Genomic DNA, 21,310 nt, shown 5'->3' on the forward strand with positions numbered 1-21,310 from the left:
ATTTCTGATGTTTACATAACTATATATAACGATTAAGACGCGTGTTGGATACAGAAGTGTCGAGGAGTACACCTTGACAATGCAAATGCATTGAGTTCCAACAATTTTCAAATTTTCTTAGTAACAACACGTCTTCTTCGTGTATACACGATAAAAGAGCAATGACAAAATATCAAATAAGTGATGCTTTCATAATTATGGAGGCCATGGTTATCTGAAGGCTGCAGGTCTAGACAAAAAATATATGGTAAACGCGATAGCCTGGAAACAAGCTTAAGTGATGTAATTACGACATAATAATTTCTTCTACCAATAGTGACATTTATTATTATCTCATTTACGCTTGTATGTTTTACGGTCCATTACATTTACCATTTATGTCTAGACAACCTGCGTGTTACCATGGCCACCAAAATAATGTAAGTATCAATATTTTGTCATTGCTCGTTTGATCCCGGAAGAAGACGTGGCGTTACGTCGAAAAATTGCAATTGATTGGCATAAACTTCGTTGGAACTTAATGCATATTCGTGTGTGTGTATATATATATATATATATATATATATATATATATATATATATATATACATACATTATATCATCTTTTATTATTGCACTTGGTCACTGTAGGGAAAGCGGGGCACAATTTTAATTTTGTCTGCACTACATGTTCGACATTGATTAAATCTTTTAGATTTACAGAAACACAAAATGCAGACTTTCGGATACAAATTTTTACTTTACGAATGACATACAAACATTTACATTATTTGGAATTAACGGTGAAGTTCTGGTTGCCTTCGACTTTTCTGTGTATAGGGCTGTTGCAAATCTTTCAGTCGAATGTACAAATTAACATTGCATGAATATTTCCAGGAATACCACACACCGTATATGTTGCAATGAAAACAAATTAAATTCAGACTATCAATTATCATGAAATCGAATGGAAAAATATAAACCTATTACGAGACGGTTTCTATGATAATGTGGACGGGTTTGCTCCTTCAATATGTTCAAGGGCATGCGAGCTAAATCGATAAACTAGCAAAATATCGTTTCTTCCTATAGTATTCCAAAATGAATATATTTCCCTTGAAATAATCATGATAGAAGTTTGGCGGTAATAAAGCTGAAATTAAAGTATAAAATTATAAATTTTCATTACACCCCCCATCCCTACTCCGTATGCGTATATGCATTTCCATAAGTGTCCACTCCCCCTTCCAGACTTGAAGGGGGAATATTAATATACTGTTAGAAAATGAATGTTCAACTTTCACCGAAATTACAAGTTCCTTTTATTTTTATAATTTAATGTGTTGATTTTTAGTAGATTTTGGATGTTTTTTATGTCTCCAAATTTGCAGCTTGAGTTGATTTATTTCACGCATTTGCAGTTTCATGTCCTGAAAAATCGACAGAGAATTTCCTTGCTGTGAAAGTGGATAGTTCTCTCTGCGTTTTTACGTTCAGCAAACTCTTGCCAATGAAGCCCAACGACGTGTTGCTGCTTCTGCGTAGCGTTCTTTTGCCGTCAAAGCGGGTTGTCTGTCCGCTGATGTACCGCAGACACGGCGATGAAACAACGTTAAACAGAAAGAAAATAAGTCATTCGGTAAATCACAATCGTTTTGTTCGACCAGGGGCCAGTTGCATTACTATCATGGTTAACATTGTACCGTCCAAACGTATCGTGGTACTTTCGTCCCTGAAATCCTGGATTCTTATTGGCTGTTTGCATTGTAAACATGGCCGTTACTGTTCGACGACAAAGTTACTATGATAGGTAGTTTTCGCAACACTAATCAGACGCTTTCTGGAACGTAGATAATCTATTGTCAAAAGCCCTTTATGACAAAGTAGTCTTTGTCGAAAATCTGTGAATCAAAACAACAGCGTCGTTCGTGACTGAACAAACGGCATATTTGCAATTTTCCGTCAGCTTAGGATTTTATGAAGATCAGCTTTCCCGGATCACGAATTTTTGGCAAAGACCTCTCAGCTATTCATTGTGATTTGACGGGCGTTTTTCAATAGATTTACTATGTTTTGGAATCCGTCCCTTTTGCCATTGCGGAAACTCGCTCCTAGCTTTTAAGCAACGGGGCTCCTGGTACAGGTTTAGATGATGTTAGTGACTGCATCATCAAAATTGATTAATTCTTAACAGTTCCCATCAGGCCCTGCATATCATAATATTATCATCCTTCTCCGTTCCCACACGCCTGACATGAAGGCAGAAGGTCCTATTTTTAAAGTCTTTGGTATGACTCGGCCTGGGATCGAACCCAAAACCTACTACTGTTCATGAGACGTACGTTCGCCCACTGAGCCACTTACCGTGCCCAGTCCATCGCGAATTCTGCTGCTAAAGCAATTCATATTTCTTGAGATTTTCTCTTTGGATAATGTCCTCGCAGTAATGGAAGACTTTCTTGATATTCTCGGTATCCACTGCGCATGTGTAGTGGGGATAACAACACTTCCGGAACTTGATGGCTGTGTTTTGAACCGTACTTAATTCCTGAAAAGGGGGAATGTAGAATAATGATAACAAATTAAAGTGTGGTATAAACACACCTATGTTATTTAGTAAACTTGCATATCATTTTATACAGGAACGTTAAGAGAGTCAGTGGCGTACCGTGGGTCACGGCATTGGGGGGGCACCAGCAAAAAATTTGAGTCACTTCGTAAGCGCGCGAAGCGCGCCCAGTTGCCAGGTATACTGACCTAACAGAGACATTTCAAGGACAGTGCCATTTAACGGATAGGTATCTCACCGGTCAAATAATGCGAGCGCGAAGCGCGAGCTTAAAAGTTTTGATATTCAGACCTAAATAGGGACATTATAATCAGTCTTTTGTAATCATGATACGTACCTGTCTCGCTAAATAATGCGAGCGCGAAGCGCGAGCTGAAATTTTTTAAATATTGACTCTCCAAACAGGAAGATTTTAAGGACTATATTTTAGGAATCCATTAAGAGTATACACATCTCACCATAGTCATCTAATGCGAGTGCCCATAAGCGCTTGCTTATTTTGTTAGAATTACATCTAAACATGCACATAAAGCACTTGTAATCATGATTAACATACCCATCTCACTAATCAAATCTTGCGAGCGCGAAGCGCGAGCTGAAAATTTAGGAAATTCAGACCTGAGAGCATGGAGAGCAGACATATTTCACAAAGCCACTACTGCGAACGTAAGCACGGACAGGAAATGTTTTATATTAAGACCTTAAATGGGGCCATCACTTTTAAGTAGTCATGAAAAAGAAGCATACTATTGTACATAAAACAATAATAACTCGAAGTGCGAGGAAATACATTTGGCAGTTTGGTGTATATTGACTTGAAAACGGGAGGTTTTATAGTATAACAGGATTATATATCTCGGTAAACAGACAATGCGAGCACCAGGAACAATGAAGACATAGGCCCTATGCAAATTATGTTTCATAAAGTTATGAAAAGAAATGTTTCTTATGTAATATAACATAACATAATTATGATATAATATAACATTATAATGAACAATAATGTCTTCTTTTCCACTACGTTTCTCTTCCTTTCTTCCTCCTTTTCTCCTTCCCCCTTTTCTCCTCCCCCCCCCCTTTTTTTGGTCAGCCCATGGGGGGGCACGTGCCCCCCATGCCCCCCGTAGTTACGCCACTGAAAAGAGTAAAAATTTCGAAATTAAAACACTGAAACTCTGATTTATTATCGGTAGACCTGAGAGCCGTCTTACAAAGCGCTGCGATTGTTCTTCTCGCCTTTAAATGGAAATCCATCGTTTTCATATATCATTTTTACAACAGGAAATTTGTACAGTCTCCTTATTAGAGAATCACACTGAATCTTCAAGAGAGCGATGAATGTATGATTATACATCATAATAATTTATCAAAAAAATATTTTGAACAAACATGCATTTTAGATATTGACGTTGCTGGCCATCCATAGTTGTGATTGATCGGATCAATCGTAACTCTTTGTAAGACATGGCCCTGTAGCTCAACTGTGAGAGGGGGATGGATTCCTTTAGAATTCTCACAAAGTTGGTCCACGGAGATATCGCTTCATCGGAATATACATTTTCTTTGTGATAAACTTAAACTTCATGTGTATTCTATTTCATACCAAGGGCGTAGGCTGGTTTGAGCATGGGAAGGTACACATCCTGGAAAGGTGGAACTGAAATGGTATTGAGGGGTGCACATCTTGGGAGGTGGAACTAAAGTTTGGAAAATCAGCTGTCGAAAGCAGAAGAAAGGGTGCAAATGTTCGTTTTGCTTGCCAGTGTGGGAACTCCTCTGCCTCAGCGGGAGAGTGCACGTGAACTCAGTACACCCCCAGCCTACTCCCTTGCATACCTCCATTATATTTGTTCATTTCTTTCATGATTTTTTTATAATTATGATGAACTTAATCCTCAAGTCTGTTCTTCTTCATATCTCTCTAAAATCTAAATATATTCAGCAAATCTAGTGATTTTCCCCAAGAATGAGATATTAGTGTACTTACTGTGAATTTATCTTTAATGAAGCTTTTGGCTTTGAAGAACTCACGACTTTGAATCATGCCTAGTTCAGGAAAAGCTACAAAAAATGAGGAAAAATTAACCATTAATAAGCAAGCAAGCTTTGCCCTGTATTGGCAAACGTGTATTTAGTTCAACCACAGTCCATGGTTCAACGTACTATCTAATTACTTAGGGTTCCAAAATTGTGTTTGTTTATTCTATGTCGTTTCTTTTTAATTCAAACGTTTTTACTCATAATGTTCATTTAAGCTCGGTTGACACTTGCACGCATTGTGGTTCCGGGTGTGGTTCCCGTATAGTTTGCACATGGACACGCACTCATGCGGGCCAATGCGCGAGCTATGCGTGCCAGCAGCGGATAGGTGCGTGGCAGTGCGTGAAAATTTTGGCACGCATTACAAATTAGTGAACTGTTCGTGATGTATGCCCAACCTAGTCGTGCCACTACGTACCACTGCGTGGCATCGAAATAGAAATTTCGTGGCACATAAAATAGTAGGTACACCCCCGGGGTAGTGGCACGCAATTTACGACTAGTTCACGACAGGATCGCGGCATACTTTGCGCATAGGCTAAGCATCAGCATGCATATTTCACGCATAATTCACAAATGATGTGCCCGAAATTGTGAGTGCAGACCACGTGATCAGTTTAAGTCGTCCTAATCAACAAACGTAGAAGTGTCAACACCAGAACGTAGGAATATTTAAATTTGCGCTAGACACATCAGAGAGTAGGGTGTCGAGAACATTTGATGAAAGCGCGTCGGGACAGTGCGTAAACTATGCGCGAACTATGTGCAAACAATGCGTAAACATGTCGTGGACGTGTCGTGACAATACATGAACTGATAGAGCCAAGTCGTGCCATAAAGTGTCCCGCACTGGCACGCATCAATGCGGGGCAATGTGGGCACCACAATGTGTGCAAGTGTCAACCGGGCATATTTTCTGTATAATATATATTTTTTTCACCGACTGCGGGAAGGGTATTAGTGACAATAAGACAATTTGCTGATAAATGGAAAATGGTGAAGTTGCTCTCCACACTTGTCACTAATCGTCATCACATTAATGAATTCATACTTGAGAAAAGCCATAACTGTCTTACATCTTGTCCGATTTCTTTCAAACATTCACCATGATGTATTCCTCATTTTCTCACACATTTAAATCTCATGAATGTGTGATTCCCTCATTTCCCTGTGTAACTGAGGCTGATCCTTGCACGACTTTTGGCCACGATTTTGTCGTGGCAAGTCCTGCCATTTTGGGGCACGAACTGGGAGGCTCCCGCACTTTTTACGACTTGTTCAGGCATAGTTCACGAATGCGTGCCCGTCAGTGTCCACATTGACACGATCTGGGACGACGAGTTCACGCATAGTTTGCGTATAGTTTACGCACTTCCCGCATTGGCACGACGAATTTGCGAAATTCTGACGGTGTCGTGCTGAACTATTCGTGAACACGACGTGAGCTGTTCGTGAACTATTCATGACAGTCGTGGCATGGCGCGCACTGCCACGCATCCTCCCGCATCGTCCCGACGAGTTCACGAAGAGTTTGCGCATAGTTCACGACCCGGTCGCTAAATTTTGTCGAGACCAAATTTTGAACATTGTGAGGAGCATCAAATTCTATTTTGCAAAACGATGTGAAAAGGTCTATAATACTGCAACATCATAAAATTTCTAGTTAAAAATTATATAAAATCTGAAAAGAAATGTAAAGGAACATCAGGGGAAAATATTTTACTGGAAATATCGGCATTATTCAAGGGAGGAATGATAATTATATGTCATGTAGGTGTACTGCTTTATGCATTCAGCATATCTTTATGGAATGTATATGATTGTGTCTTGCTCGTGCGCTGCGCAAAGAATGCTGGGATATGTTTGTGAAGTAAAAAAAAATAATATGTTTATTGTTTAATGTCGCCATATCATGGTAGATCTAGATTTAGTTTGGTTACACGATTGCAATGAAGATCGCCAACAAAGATAAGAGCAAGTAGGAAAGTGTATTATTATTATTGCTTGGAAACAAGTCCCGACATTTGGCTGGAATGTAATGCCGCATTTTACTAATTTGTCAGCAATCTCTTCAAGAATCTTTTGGCGCATTGGTTTGGTTTGGTTTTAGTTACCGTACACAAATCACAACAAACTTGTAAGATTAAATATAAGATACTAAAAAAATGAATAATAAATACGGATGGATCATTCTATTCAGAGCCATTGATAGAATAGCTCTGTTCTTATACATTACAACAACCGGGTAGTCATTTTATAGGATTCTGTATGATCTCAGTTTGAACTGTTTAAAGGTAAACGTTCCAGGGATTTAAGAGGGCGCTGTTGGACGGTTTGTTAGGTGTTGTACTCGCATCCATCTTTATTGCGAAGATCATCGACGTCATTTACATGTAGCTGTCAATCGTCAGCCAGACGCGCGGCACATGCACACATACACAATACATATACGCTGCGCTGATTATGGCTATATACATCGACGCTGGCACAAACATCGGCTGACGTCACTTCCCTCAGCACAAAGAGGCGGAGCCAACCAGCCATGATCTTATGAAGAGCAGCAAAAACATACGGGGACCGAGAATCGTCAGAATTCGGGCATTCGGAACATGGCGTCTGCGTATAAAGTGTCGTACAACGTTGGTATCAATGGGCAGCTGGCGCCATCTGCATGGCATATATTATGTCCGATAGCGCCCTCGTGAAAACCGGGAACGTATACCTTTAATTGGCCTTTATCGTTAAGTACATACCTGATTCTTTTCTCCTCTGTCTCTCCTGCATGGACTGCGTCACAAAACAGCAACACTGCTCTTCTGCGGGCTCGATCGTGGCTATTATGAGACAAAAATACAAAGTGAATGAAAGACATTTCAGTTTTCGTTTACAAGTTTTCTAAGTATGAGTCGATGATTATATTATAATACATGATGATGATGATGAACAGCATTGTTTTGTATAGCGTTATTTATCTGTTGAGGAAAAAACAAATCACAGTCGTCGGCTCCCAAATATGTCACACATTATTTACAAAGTTGATGGAAAAGATGCAATGAATCTTCATTTTAGATTTGAAGGTCTCAATGTTGTTACAATTACGAGGTTGGATTGGTAGATAATTCCTAAGTCGAAGAGCAACCGACGAAAAAGCTTTATCCCTGTACATGGCATGTATGGGCACTTAAAGAATTAGGCAAGCAGAACGAAGTCCTAGCCGCAGCTGACATGTGCTACTAATAATGATGAATATGATGATAATGATAATAATAATACTTAGGATGATGAAGATGACTATGCTGATGATAATAATAACAATAATGTTAATAATTTCCATAATGAATATAGGTGAATAAATAAAAATAAAATTAATATTTCAACATGTCCTGTGGGGGGAAAAATCCATAGACTTACGTGGGGGTGTATATTCGTCATATTCGGGAAAGTAGTGACTCATTTTCGTTCTTCCACTCCGGATCTTGTCTGCTAAGATATCTTGTTTATTCAAGAAGACGATGACAGACGTTTCTTTCAAAAACCTGAAACAAACAATTATAAAAATCAATGAATTAGAAGAACTATTTTAAAATAAACCATGCTTTTACGGCGGGGTATAACAGGTTTGCCTACGACGGCCTAACCAGCAAATTTGGGGTTTCAATATTCGAGTCATAATGAAGCAAATGCTCCATGACTTCAAATTTTCCATTAGCTTTAAACACTGTACGTAAGATCATAGTTCTTTATATAATGTATTCTTAAATTAATTGATGTTGTATTGAATACATAACAAAGCAAATGTTCTCTGTCTGATGAAAAAATTCTCTCAGGGCAATTTACTTTACGACAGTCCTAACGTAAATCTTAAACACTGTATACATTAACATCAGTCTGTGATCTTACTTGGACAAGATTCTGGTCTACTTTTTCATTAACCTTCGGATATGTTAATTCAGACACATTCATGTTTCGATTTCCTCATAAAATCATTTCAATCGAGACTCTTTATTAGTCAATTCATTCGTCTTTTTGTGACAGAGGTACCAAATTATCGGCTTTGTTTATTTTTTTTCAAATTGTCCTCAGTCATTATATCTACCATGGGTACGTTCTTCTAAGGCTTCTTAGGTCATTGGGCTATCATGATGTAATTCAGACGCCATTTTGTATTTAAAAAAGGGGGGGCTAAAAATAAATTATTTTTGGCATGCATTTATTGTGGGATATTCTAAATGCGGAAATACTGTTTTGAGGAAGATCGTCCTCTGATGGCTAATGTTGGAGCCAACGTTACGGAATTTTAGGTCATACACTACTTATTATGTCTCTATATATAGGTTCATGTGTTAAAAATGAGATTTAATAGAATTCGATATAAAACGTGTTAATAATCGTTCATTTCCTGAGAATTTAAGATATTTTATTCAGCGTTTTTCTTGGTAGGGGTCTGAAATCCAGAATACTATGAAACTTTTACGAATTTACTCTTTTAATCAGAGGGACGTGGGTTCGATTTCAAACCATGCTGTTTTTCCTTCAACGAGAAATTTAACCACAGTATACTCCACTGAACCCAGATGGGGTGAATGGGTACCCGGTAGGATGAATTCTTTGAATCCAGCAAGCGCCTTCGGCCGTGAACTTAGCCGAGAAATATAAAGTGCGCCATTGAATAGGCAACTAGATAAATTGGCGCCTCATAAATGCCATTAACTTGGATGCATGCAGCAAGTGGGGATAGGTATTCCTGGGCAACTAATATAGTCCCCATATAAGATACTAAAAAGGATCTAATGACACTGCTTAAAATGGACCTATCTGAAGCGATGATAGTCCCACTTCATGTCAATGTGATAAAAAGTATTCAGATGCGCATCATTGATTTTATGTGAAATTATTTCTTGGCATGATGTCAATATGGGGAACCCCCGAAATGACGGGAACTAATTAGTGATGTGCGGTCATAACTGTCTCTCAAATGGAATATCTAAAATTTCAGTAACATAGGCTTTTTCGGTGATTTTAATATGATAGCTGAGTGACCAAAACATATCTATACGTGTTTGGTGCTTATTTACCTGTTCTTCCATAATCTTTCGTAGAGGGAAAGAGATTCTGCTAGTCTGTTCTTGGAGTCGTCTTCTCGAAGTGAAAGATCAAACCCACTACAGGCAACCACGAAGATTAAGGCAGTTATATCTTAGGGATTAAACAAAAACAACATAATCATGGGAATTACATTGATATACAAAGCTTTTACTCGGTGGTGACAATTGAGTGCTTGGGATGATAATGCTATAACAATTTTTTTATCTTCGATTTAAAAAAATTGAATTTCATAGCCTGATATTCGTCAACCTTTCCCTTTAGAATTTGAAGACTTTGTTGGGGTTTTTTTCTTGGACGTGCCCAAAAGTTAGACAGTAAAGTAATCAAGAGGATTTCTTTAACGAGGAACTTGTTACAAAGTACAATTTAAATTTCGTTATGAATGGAAAAAGGAGTATCATCTTTTCTATAACTACACTGAACGCCCGACAGTGGAGGCAAAGTGTAACTATAGACGAGTTACCTGAAAAACATTGAATCCACTTTTTCCGCTCGTCTCTCTGTCCGCCAACATCTAACATGCTGTCGATAAAAAGAAAATTGATATAATTAAAGCGTGAAATGAGTAGGTAGATTTTTTCACTTAGATTACGATGAATGTGTATAAATATCTCCACAGAAGGTAAATAAGGGGGTTTGTAGTGGGTACAAGGTTATTGAGAAAATTGGTATGCATATTTTATTGTTTGCATGCTTGATAGTCCAGGGGGTCCGTTGCAGAAAGAGTTGTAATCAATCGCAACTCTAATAATCATGCGGAACTTGACTTTCAACCAATCAACAGCGCGCATTTTGGACTTGCGATTGATTTTTTGGCTTAAGTTTAAACGCGACTCTTTCTGCAACGGGCCCCAGTTCACCAAGCCTTAAAACCAAGGTATATCATTGTGGACGTGTAATAATACTACCTGACACTGACTGCCCCCTCCCCCCCCCCCCCCCCCGTGTTAGTGAGAGAGAGAAACAGAGTGAAACAAAGAAAGAGGAAAGACAAGTACAAAAGAAGAGCTTTAGGCGTGTAACTTCCCCCTCCCCCTCCCCCTCCCTCCCCCATCCCATCAGAATACCCTTGCGTCGCCCTTTCTCGTTGTTTTACCAACTTTGGGGCTTGTTGTTAAAAAATGACAATCAATCTCCAGCAACTCTCATAAAAGGAATTGTCTTGGAAAGGCCCTGAAAAAAAAATTCTTACTGAAATGTGACGTTATTGATGTCAAACCACGTTTCCACTACTCCCGTTGTCATCTTTCTTGTCCTGACTATGTCCTTAACAAAAAATGAAACAAAAACAAAACATTGATAATATCGATAAAACATTGCGTGGATTGTTAAAGGTGTTGTTTAACTTTGTGAGCAGCCGATTTAAAAAATTCTCAAACCAAGATGAAACATGTGTACAAGTGCATGTATTAGAACTAATAAACCCTGAAAACAACCATTATTGAGAATGAAAAGCTAAAACTACAAGGCAAACCCCGATTTTGTAAATAGGTGTCTTTTAGACGCCTAAATAGTAAACATAAGTGTATGGGATGAAATTAAGATGGTGTTTCCGGTCACTTTATATTTCAATTTTTGACGCACCATATAATTATTTTCGAATGCAATTTTTTCTGGGCTTCATTTTTGTAACATATCACACACACATAGGTGACAAGTGTGACTTTCTAGCTCAGATTTTTTACAAGTCAAACCAATGTTAACCAATCACTTTATACTCAGGAAGAAAATAACTCACATCTTGCTTACGTTTCATAGTTGTTTTTGGTAAATTTCTATGCGAGTAAACATTTTCCTCCAGAATCCTTTTGCACATACTTTTATTGACACATATAGGCCCGTATTCTGAAGTCAAGTTTAAATTAAACCCTGGTTTAAAGTTGTGGTTTAACTGTGGAGAGCCAATTGGGGCACAAATCCCTAACAGTAACATCTTATTTACTAACTCATATGACACCTAAATTGTTCATAATTGTTTGAGAATGATAAATGAAATATTTGTAAGTATTTTCTTCATTATGAAAGCAAAGTAGTAAACAAAGAAAATATAAAATAGAAGCAATTTTTTTTATTTGTTGGCTCCCCATAATTTAAGCACAGAATTAGGTCTTAGTCATGTTAGTTAAACCCGACTTCAGAGTACGGGCAATAGGCACTGACTTTGTGAGGTCATTTCATCGGATTCTCTACTAATTAATTTTGAAGTTGTTAGCACAACTATCATTTATCCTTAAACCTAGCACTCCATAGAACTGGGGACTAATATTATTATTATTTAGTCTCGAGTAAACCATAGATTTATTATGAGCATAGGAATAACGCATATTGCTGAAAGCTGTGTACTTGTGTCCTTGGTAGTATAGTGGTAAGTATCTCCGCCTGTCACGCGGAAGACCAGGGTTCGATTCCCCGCCAAGGAGCAAAATGTCGGGTGTGAAATGTCGAGACTGACGTCATAAGCGATGATTTCGAAGCGAAATACAAGTTTGGCCAGTGAGGGCGTTGTCAAAGCGTGCTGCTAAAAATTCTGAGTTTGGAGTTGATTTGTTGCCCGACGATGCCATTGATTTTGGTTAAAAATTGCATACAAGCCCAATGATGTGAGTACACGAGCATTTAATCTTGAAGTTAAATAGTTTAATTATCTATAAAACTGATTCAGTTGTAATTTCATGGGATTTAAGTATGATTATTTGAAGTGCCAAATTACTGTATCGTGAGTTTCAATATGTGAATGAAAGTGTATGTGAAAGTGCACGCTATATGTGTTACATAATGGATAGTGAATCGGGTACGTGGGCACTTACATGTACGTTAATGTGTCGTAGGGTGCGCTATTCCTTATTGTATGACAACAACAAGTACATGTAGGGTTTTTTAATTACAAGAAAATGTGACTATGAGTTCTTTGTTTACAGTTAATATACATGTATTCAGGGCTATGACTAAAACAAAGGCCTGTATAAGTTTGGAGTACATTTATGGTAATTAGTGTAGTTCATGTGAGACAAAAGGGGAAATGTCAGACAAGGTTGAGATATTTCAAAGCTGGTAGCTAGAGGCTTATGAGAATGCCTGGAGTATAGGTTGACTTAATCGAAGAAGGTTGTGAGAATACAGCTGATGTAAGCGTAGGCTATATTGAAAGAATGACACTTGATACAACAAAATATTAGTATTTCAAGCAAGATAGATATTTATTGCATGATGATATTTAATTGCATATAAAAGGAAAAGAAATTATTCATGATTCATGTGAGAAAATCTATCTGTTACAAGACATGTTGACTTAACAAGTGTTTATTGTTTATATTAAATTGCAGACTGAACCTGCACAGTTGCACGGTACTGTACATGGACTTGGCTAGTTCTGTCGTCGATGGTGTCAGGGGTTGTACGTCACATTCAAGTTCAGTATCAGCTTGAAGGTTATAGAAGATAACGCAGTCACCATGAGTGAGGTCCAGCCGGATGATTCGGTGAGCCAAGCAGGGCAAGGCTCCGCCACAACTACCAGTAGTTCATCCAAGGTGAAAGCTATGGCAAAGAAAGCAGCCCTTTTGGCTGAAATGGAGGCTCTTAGACTTAGACAAGAGTTGGAACTTGAAGAGCTTAAGCTTAAGCAAAGGAAAGATGACTTGGAAATACAGACAAGGCTTAAGGTGATGGAGGCTGAAGGACGAGTTTACAGTCAGTTCGAGAATGGCTCTAAGATTAGCAGTCATGTGATAGCCTTCAAGACTCAGTCTGCTGATTCGGACAAATGTAAAGCCACTCAGGCTAAGAGTGATGTCGCCAAGGATGTTGGTGGAGATGAAAGCACGTTGCCTTATAAGCTTGAACAGTCTCCTAAGATGATGAATGATCCTGTTGGGATGACAGCTTCTACGCCCAAGGAGACATCTCCATCAAAGAGTCAGCTTGACATGGAGATACTAAGACACTTGCAGATGGGTCAAGCAAGCCAGCAGCAGCTTCTAGCATCCATCAACTCACCCAATGCTGAATTGATGAAGTTTAATGGTGATCCACTGAAGTATTATGAGTTTGTACAGTCATTCGACTGTATGATAGGCGATACCTTGTTGTCGAGCAGCGGTAAGCTAATGAGGCTGTACAGTTGTTGCGAGGGCGCAGCAAGGAAGGTTATACAGTGCTGTATGATGATGGTACCAGACCAAGGTTATGTCCGGGCTAGAGAACTTCTGGATGAGAGGTTTGGAGATAGTTTTAAGATAGGAGAAGCCTGGCTGAGGCGAGTGACAGAAGGCCCAATAATTACAAGTAACTGTAAGCAGTTGAGAGAGTTCGCTGATGAATTGCAGTCGTGCACTGAGACACGAAGAGTGCTAGGTATTATTCAAGAGATGAGTTCTCAGAGAGAGCTGCTGAAGGTAATCGAGAGGCTATCCTATGCCTTGAGGACTAGGTGGGTAAGAGAAGTGAAACATATAAGAGACTTGGGAAGACCACCAAACATTTGTGATGTTGTTGCATATGTTGTTGCATATGTTAAGAATGCTGCAGATGAGATGAGTGATCCTGTCTATGGAACATTGCTTCAAGGATCGAAGGAAGGTCGTAACTTCAAAGCCAAAGAAAAGTCTTCTTCATCCTTTCATCGCCAGCAAGCTCCAAAGTCTAACTTCTCAACTTCTCTCAGCTCATCAAAATGTATGATCTGTGGTGATAATCATGGATTGTTCAGCTGCCCACAGTTTAAGACAATGAATCCTGAGCAACGATTTCAATATGCTCGAGACCAGAGGTTGTGTTTCAACTGTCTTCAGCCAGGGCACATGTCATCCAAGTGCTCATTGAACCGGACCTGTTCTGTCAAGGGCTGTAAGATGAAGCACACCAAGTTTCTTCATACTGGGAAGCAGCTGGTATCTAGTGAAGGAAGGTCTAGAGAAGGCAAGAATTCTTCCAAGAAGACAGAGAAAGATAGTTCTCATTCAGCAACTCAAACAGAAGACTGTGTGCCTGGTGAATCTTTGTCATCACATACAAGCAGTGAAGTCAGAGGGGCCGGAGGATTTCGAGTGGCTCTTCCTATTGTGCCTGTCAAGGTACGAGCTACAGATGGAGACATAATCGTAGAGACATTTGCACTCCTGGACTCTGGCTCGACCACTTCCTTTTGTCTGAAGGAGTTACAAGAGGTGCTTCAAGCTAAAGGCAGAAGTAAGATTCTATCTGTATCTACCCTACAGAACAGAAACAGCCAGATGAGATGTGATGCAGTGAATCTGAAAGTCATGGGATATGCTTCGGATACAGAGTTAGACGTGAGGGTATTTACTCGTCCTGACTTGAACATTAGCATCTCTAATATGGCGACAGAGGCCGACATATCCAATAGTTCACACTTGAAGGATCTTGCCTTTCCAGAGATAAGTAAAAGCCAGGTCACAATGATAATTGGGCAAGATGTACCTCAGGCGTTGATGCCGCTTGAAGTCAGAGCAGGTAAGCCTGGTGAGGTTTACGCAGTTCGAACCATTCTGGGATGGACTCTAAATGGACCGCTCAGAGAGAGAGGAGCTCGAAGTAATGCAAGAATCCATGTATCTTCAAACTATGTCTCTGATCAATTTGGACTGGAACTAGAAGATCAAGTCAAGAGTTTTTGGAAACTTGAGGGAATGGAGTATCTCCACGATGATAGCAGAGGCATGTCTGTGAACGATCAGATGGTACTCGAGCTCTGGAAGGAAGGGATATCCATGGACATGGGTCATTACCAATTGCCTATTCCCTTTCGGGATGAGAATTTGCAGTTGCCTGAGAATCTTTTCTTGGCAGAACGACGCCTTGAGTCACTGAGAAAGAAACTGAAGAGAGACGATTACCTACTCAGCAAGTATAAGGAAGGAATGTCCAGCCTTCTTGAGAAGGGGTATGCTGAGAAGGTGGATACCACTGTAAGAGCTCAGACTGAGGAAAAGCAGAATGTATGGTACCTTCCTCACCATCCTGTGGTCAACCCCAAGAAGCCGGGTAAGGTACGGATTGTCTATGATTGTGCTGCGAAGTCAAACCAGGTATCACTGAATGACGTTGTGCACCAAGGCCCAGATCTGACAAACAAGTTGACAGGGGTACTGTTAAGGTTTAGAAAGGATCCAATTGCCTTAACAGCTGACATTGAGGCAATGTTCCATCAGGTTCGAGTTCCCCCTTCTGAGAGAGACGTTCTACGATTCCTGTGGTGGCCGTCAGGAGATATGTCAGTAGAGCCACCTGTATACCGCATGTGCGTACATTTGTTTGGAGGGACATGGAGTCCTAGTGCCTGCAGTTTTGCCCTTCGTCAGACGGCGATTGATAATCAACAAGACTTTGGGCCCGAAACGATAGAGACTGTTCTTCAACATTTTTATGTTGACGATTGCCTTGTATCGACAGAGACTGAGGAGAGAGCTATTAAGTTAGCAGTTGAACTTCGAGAACTACTTAGCAGAGGGGGATTCAATCTCACTAAGTGGATGAGTAATAGCCCAGCTGTTGTTGAGTCTATACCAGTAGATGAGAGGGCTAAGGAGTTGTGTGGAGTGGATTTAAATTATGATGCTCTCCCAATTGATCGTGCTCTAGGCATAACTTGGAATGTCGAAACAGATTGTTTTGGGTACAAGATCTTACCTAAGTGCAAGCCCTTCACAAGACGAGGATTACTAAGTGTCGTCTCATCAACTTACGATCCATTGGGATTTGCAAGTCCATTTCTAGTAAGAGGAAAACTAATTCTGCAAGAACTTTGTCGGAAAGAGTTAGCCTGGGATGATCCAATTCCTGTAGTCGACAAAGAGAAGTGGCTTATCTGGCTCAATGAATTAGCAGACATAGAACAGTTCACAGTAAACAGGTGCATTAGACCCCATGGATTTGCAGATCCAGTCAAGTATGATTTGCATCATTTCTCTGATGCATCTGAAGGAGCATATGGGGCAGCATCTTATCTGATATCTAAGACTGGAAATAATCAGATGCACAGTGAGCTCTTGATGGCAAAATCTCATCTTGCTCCAATCAAGAAGTCAACAATCCCACGTCTTGAGCTGTCTGCTGCAGCAATAAGTGTGAAGCTAGATGCCTTTCTTAGACGAGAACTTAATGTACCAGTGGATAGTTCTCACTTCTGGACGGACAGTACCATTGTCTTAGGGTACATCGGAAACAAAGAGAAACGATTCCGGACCTTTGTTGCCAATAGAGTAGCAGCAATTAGGAGCTACTCTAATCCAGAGCAATGGCACTTTGTGGACTCCAAATCTAATCCAGCCGATGATGTGTCAAGGGGACTGTCAGCGAAGGATCTTCTAGCTAGTGAGAGATGGGTACATGGTCCTGATTTCTTAGTGCAAGGGAAGGAGAACTGGCCCACAAGTCCAATAGAAGCGGGAAACCTGTTAGACAATGATCCAGAGGTCAAATTGGTCAAAGATGCCAGTACCTTCGGCACAGCAGTAGATGAACGACGACTCATGGATAGAATGATTGCCCACTACTCATCATGGTACAGGCTAAAGAGGGCAGTCTGTTGGGTGATCAAGTTTCTGAAGTGGCTTAAAGCTAAGGGAAAGCTTCCCAAACCTGACAAGGGAGGTGAATCCAGTAGGATAACACTAGATGAGATGAACTATGCAGAGCAGAAAATCCTGCAGTATGAACAGTCACGTTTCTTCGAGGAAGAAATTGATCTACTAACTGCTCAAGATAGTGTAAAGAAATCTAGCAGCATCTACAAGCTAGATCCAAAATTGGTAGGATGCCTGATCCGGGTTGGAGGAAGGTTGAGCAGGTCTGCGTTGCCATTGGAAGCAAAGCATCCTATCGTGCTTCCCAAGGAAAGCCCTGTGTCTCTATTGATATTGAGAGAGATACATGAGAAATGTGGACACAGTGGAAGAAACTACATTCTGTCGACACTACGTGAGAAGTACTGGTTGCCTGGTGCAGGAGCTAAAATCAGAAGGATGATAGGGAAATGTGTGTCTTGCAGACGGCAAAGAGCAAAGGTTCTACAGCAAAAAATGGCTGATCTGCCCAAGGACAGAGTGACGCCTGATGACCCACCATTTTCTAAAGTAGGCATGGACTTCTTTGGGCCTATTGAAGTTAAAAGAGGAAGGAGTATGGTCAAGCGTTACGGAGTGATTTTCACATGCCTAGCCATTCGAGCTGTTCATATTGAAATGGCTTCATCTTTGGACACTGATTCATGTATTGATGCAATACGACGCTTTATAGCTCGAAGAGGCAATGTGAGAGAGATAAGATCAGATAATGGAACCAATCTCGTTGGTGCTGAAAGGGAACTAAGACGAGAGATAGAAGGGTGGAATCAAGCCAAGCTAGATGAAGAGCTACTCCAGAGAAACATTAAGTGGTCATTCAATCCACCTGGAGCGTCACACTTTGGTGGAATCTGGGAGAGACAAATTGGCACAGTGAGGAAATTGATCCTTGCCTTGATGAAGCAGCAAACACTATCAGATGAAAGTTTGAGTACACTACTCTGTGAAGTCGAAAGTATCATCAACAACAGGCCTATTACCAGACTTTCTGATGACGCGAATGATGTAGAAGCCTTGACGCCAAATCACCTGCTTCTGCTCAATAGAAGACCTCAACTTCCTCCAGCATTGACTGATAAGACTGACGTGTATGCGAAAAGAAGGTGGCGTCATGTGCAATACATGGCAGACCTTTTTTGGCGACGCTGGCTGAAGGAGTATTTGCCACAACTGCAGGAGAGGGAAAAATGGGTGTCATCGCATCGCAATGTGAAAGTTGGTGACCTTGTGCTGGTTGTGGACCAGAATCTGCCGCGTAATCTGTGGCTGTTGGGTAGAGTGCTCAAAACCATGCCCGACAGAGAAGGTCTTGTCCGTAGCGCAGAGATCAAAACGAGGAATAGTGTTCTTGTTAGGCCAATCGCAAAGCTGTGTTTAATTTTAGAAGCAGATGTGTGAAATTCTTTGGATAAACAAAACAAAACACAGCTTCATATTTCAGTGCTAGGAAGTTACCAATTATTGTTCTATTCTATTTGTGATAGAATACATACCAAAAAATACCCTTTTTGTGCAAAGCCATTTTGATTATGTTTAGTTTTACAACAAATATTTGTGATAAAATAACATTCAACCCACTTGTGAGACCCTATCGCGTTGTGAGTTACAAAAGCAAAGGGAACAGAGGATGTGTCGCGTTGAGATAAACATAGTCGCGTGCTACAAGATGAACACAATTGCCTTCTAATACAACATGAACATAGTCGCGATTTAAGACAATATGAATATATTCGTGTACGAAGAAGAGACAAGCAAGTTGGACAATTTTGTTAAAGGACTTATCGAATATCGATGCAAGCGATTGAGATAAATTTAATATCCAAGATGGACGCTTTCGAGCCAGTGATGCACTGCATTTGAAGAAGGACATTTAAGAACATTTAATATTTCATATTGAATGAGTATATGTTGGTTGACTATGGTAATGGTTTTGTTTTTATAAGACCTTTATCTCAAAAAAAAATTAATACAGTTTACCAAAATCCCAAGGTTATTGGCAAAAGGATGCCTTTTTGGTTCATGTAGTATCTATTTTGAGTGCATAAGTTTTGGAAAATATTACAATATCCAAAGTTAAACATGTGAAAGAATGTGTAGTGAAGGAAAACTTTTTCAATATTTTTCTGAACTTTGAGTGTTTTCTTTAACATTTTATAAGGCAATTGTTGAAAATGCTTTTTATTTTTCAACTAGAGAAATTAGCAAAATTAAACAGAATTTGCTTGATAAACGATTAAGTACCATTAAAGAATATGGGAAAATTGAAATGGAACAAGTGTAACAAGAGTTGTATGAGGTACTAATAATGGAGTTGTTATCTATATTTTACTTCCTGGTCAATGAGATTATTCATGCATATGGAAATTGCTTGGTTGCCATGGTTAAACTTTGTTAAATTGTTTGACACTGGTTTAATAACAAGGTCATTCGTGAATATAAGTTGTCACATAGAAGTTAAACATTTGGATTTAGGGTTATCATATTTATTGAAGAGTTTGCTATACCATTTTTTAAAATTTGGTGATGTTTTTCTAAAGTGTTAATTGGTGTTTGATGTGTCAAACTGAACAAACTTAAACGAAGTTATTGTGATGTAATATTTCATTATAGATATCTTGAGAGTTTATTACATATTACTACAGAGTAGACGTTCTTACCTGCACTGAGGCTTTATGAACCTTTGTTCCAATTGAAAATGCTTTTATAATTAATAAGACTATATTGAAGGTTTACAGATTGTATGAGAATTTACCATACAGTTCCAGAAGTATTATGCTGAAATGATTATTTTTCTTTATGCAGATGAGATCTGATTTATTTGTAGCAACATTAGTATACAATTCAGCTTAAGTGAACTTAAGGAGTTAATAAGTAGTGGTACATATATGTTTTGTAATTTCGGTTAAATGCTCAGTAAAGCTTCGCATTTAAAGGGGCCGGAATGTCGGGTGTGAAATGTCGAGACTGACGTCATAAGCGATGATTTCGAAGCGAAATACAAGTTTGGCCAGTGAGGGCGTTGTCAAAGCGTGCTGCTAAAAATTCTGAGTTTGGAGTTGATTTGTTGCCCGACGATGCCATTGATTTTGGTTAAAAATTGCATACAAGCCCAATGATGTGAGTACACGAGCATTTAATCTTGAAGTTAAATAGTTTAATTATCTATAAAACTGATTCAGTTGTAATTTCATGGGATTTAAGTATGATTATTTGAAGTGCCAAATTACTGTATCGTGAGTTTCAATATGTGAATGAAAGTGTATGTGAAAGTGCACGCTATATGTGTTACATAATGGATAGTGAATCGGGTACGTGGGCACTTACATGTACGTTAATGTGTCGTAGGGTGCGCTATTCCTTATTGTATGACAACAACAAGTACTTGTAGGGTTTTTTAATTACAAGAAAATGTGACTATGAGTTCTTTGTTTACAGTTAATATACATGTATTCAGGGCTATGACTAAAACAAAGGCCTGTATAAGTTTGGAGTACATTTATGGTAATTAGTGTAGTTCATGTGAGACAAAAGGGGAAATGTCAGACAAGGTTGAGATATTTCAAAGCTGGTAGCTAGAGGCTTATGAGAATGCCTTGAGTATAGGTTGACTTAATCGAAGAAGGTTGTGAGAATACAGCTGATGTATTAAAGCGTAGGCTATATTGAAAGAATGACACTTGATACAACAAAATATTAGTATTTCAAGCAAGATAGATATTTATTGCATGATGATATTTAATTGCATATAAAAGGAAAAGAAATTATTCATGATTCATGTGAGAAAATCTATCTGTTACAAGACATGTTGACTTAACAAGTGTTTATTGTTTATATTAAATTGCAGACTGAACCTGCACAGTTGCACGGTACTGTACATGGACTTGGCTAGTTCTGTCGTCGATGGTGTCAGGGGTTGTACGTCACACTATACAATTGCAAATGAGCTGGTCTGGTCGCTAGTCGCACTCCTCTCAGAGTGAAACGAGAGACCAGTCCTGATGGAATGAGATTTCGGTCTTTTAAAAGTGATGTT

The 21,310-nt window shown here is 39.3% G+C and overlaps 1 protein-coding gene and 1 non-coding gene across 2 annotated transcripts in view; one reads left to right on the forward strand and one right to left on the reverse strand.

The window, feature by feature from the left end:
• Positions 1–1,252: 1,252 nt before the first annotated feature.
• The window catches only part of LOC121427482 (guanine nucleotide-binding protein G(s) subunit alpha-like), a 47,917-nt gene continuing 27,859 nt past the window's right edge, over positions 1,253–21,310 (reverse strand). The window contains exons 8-14 of the mRNA XM_041623900.1: positions 10,887–10,960; positions 10,158–10,216; positions 9,664–9,784; positions 8,000–8,124; positions 7,342–7,422; positions 4,536–4,609; positions 1,253–2,527 (exon numbers count right to left, since the gene is read on the reverse strand). Of these exons, the coding sequence (XP_041479834.1) occupies positions 2,372–2,527; positions 4,536–4,609; positions 7,342–7,422; positions 8,000–8,124; positions 9,664–9,784; positions 10,158–10,216; positions 10,887–10,960 (690 nt within the window). The 3' untranslated portion in view covers positions 1,253–2,371. The remainder of the gene's footprint in view (positions 2,528–4,535; positions 4,610–7,341; positions 7,423–7,999; positions 8,125–9,663; positions 9,785–10,157; positions 10,217–10,886; positions 10,961–21,310) is intronic.
• On the forward strand, positions 12,043–12,114 carry TRNAD-GUC. The gene has a single exon. It is a non-coding gene; the product is annotated as a tRNA-Asp (tRNA).

The sequence above is a fragment of the Lytechinus variegatus genome, chromosome 14 (genome assembly GCF_018143015.1).
Source record: "Lytechinus variegatus isolate NC3 chromosome 14, Lvar_3.0, whole genome shotgun sequence".
Lineage (NCBI taxonomy): Eukaryota > Metazoa > Echinodermata > Echinoidea > Temnopleuroida > Toxopneustidae > Lytechinus > Lytechinus variegatus.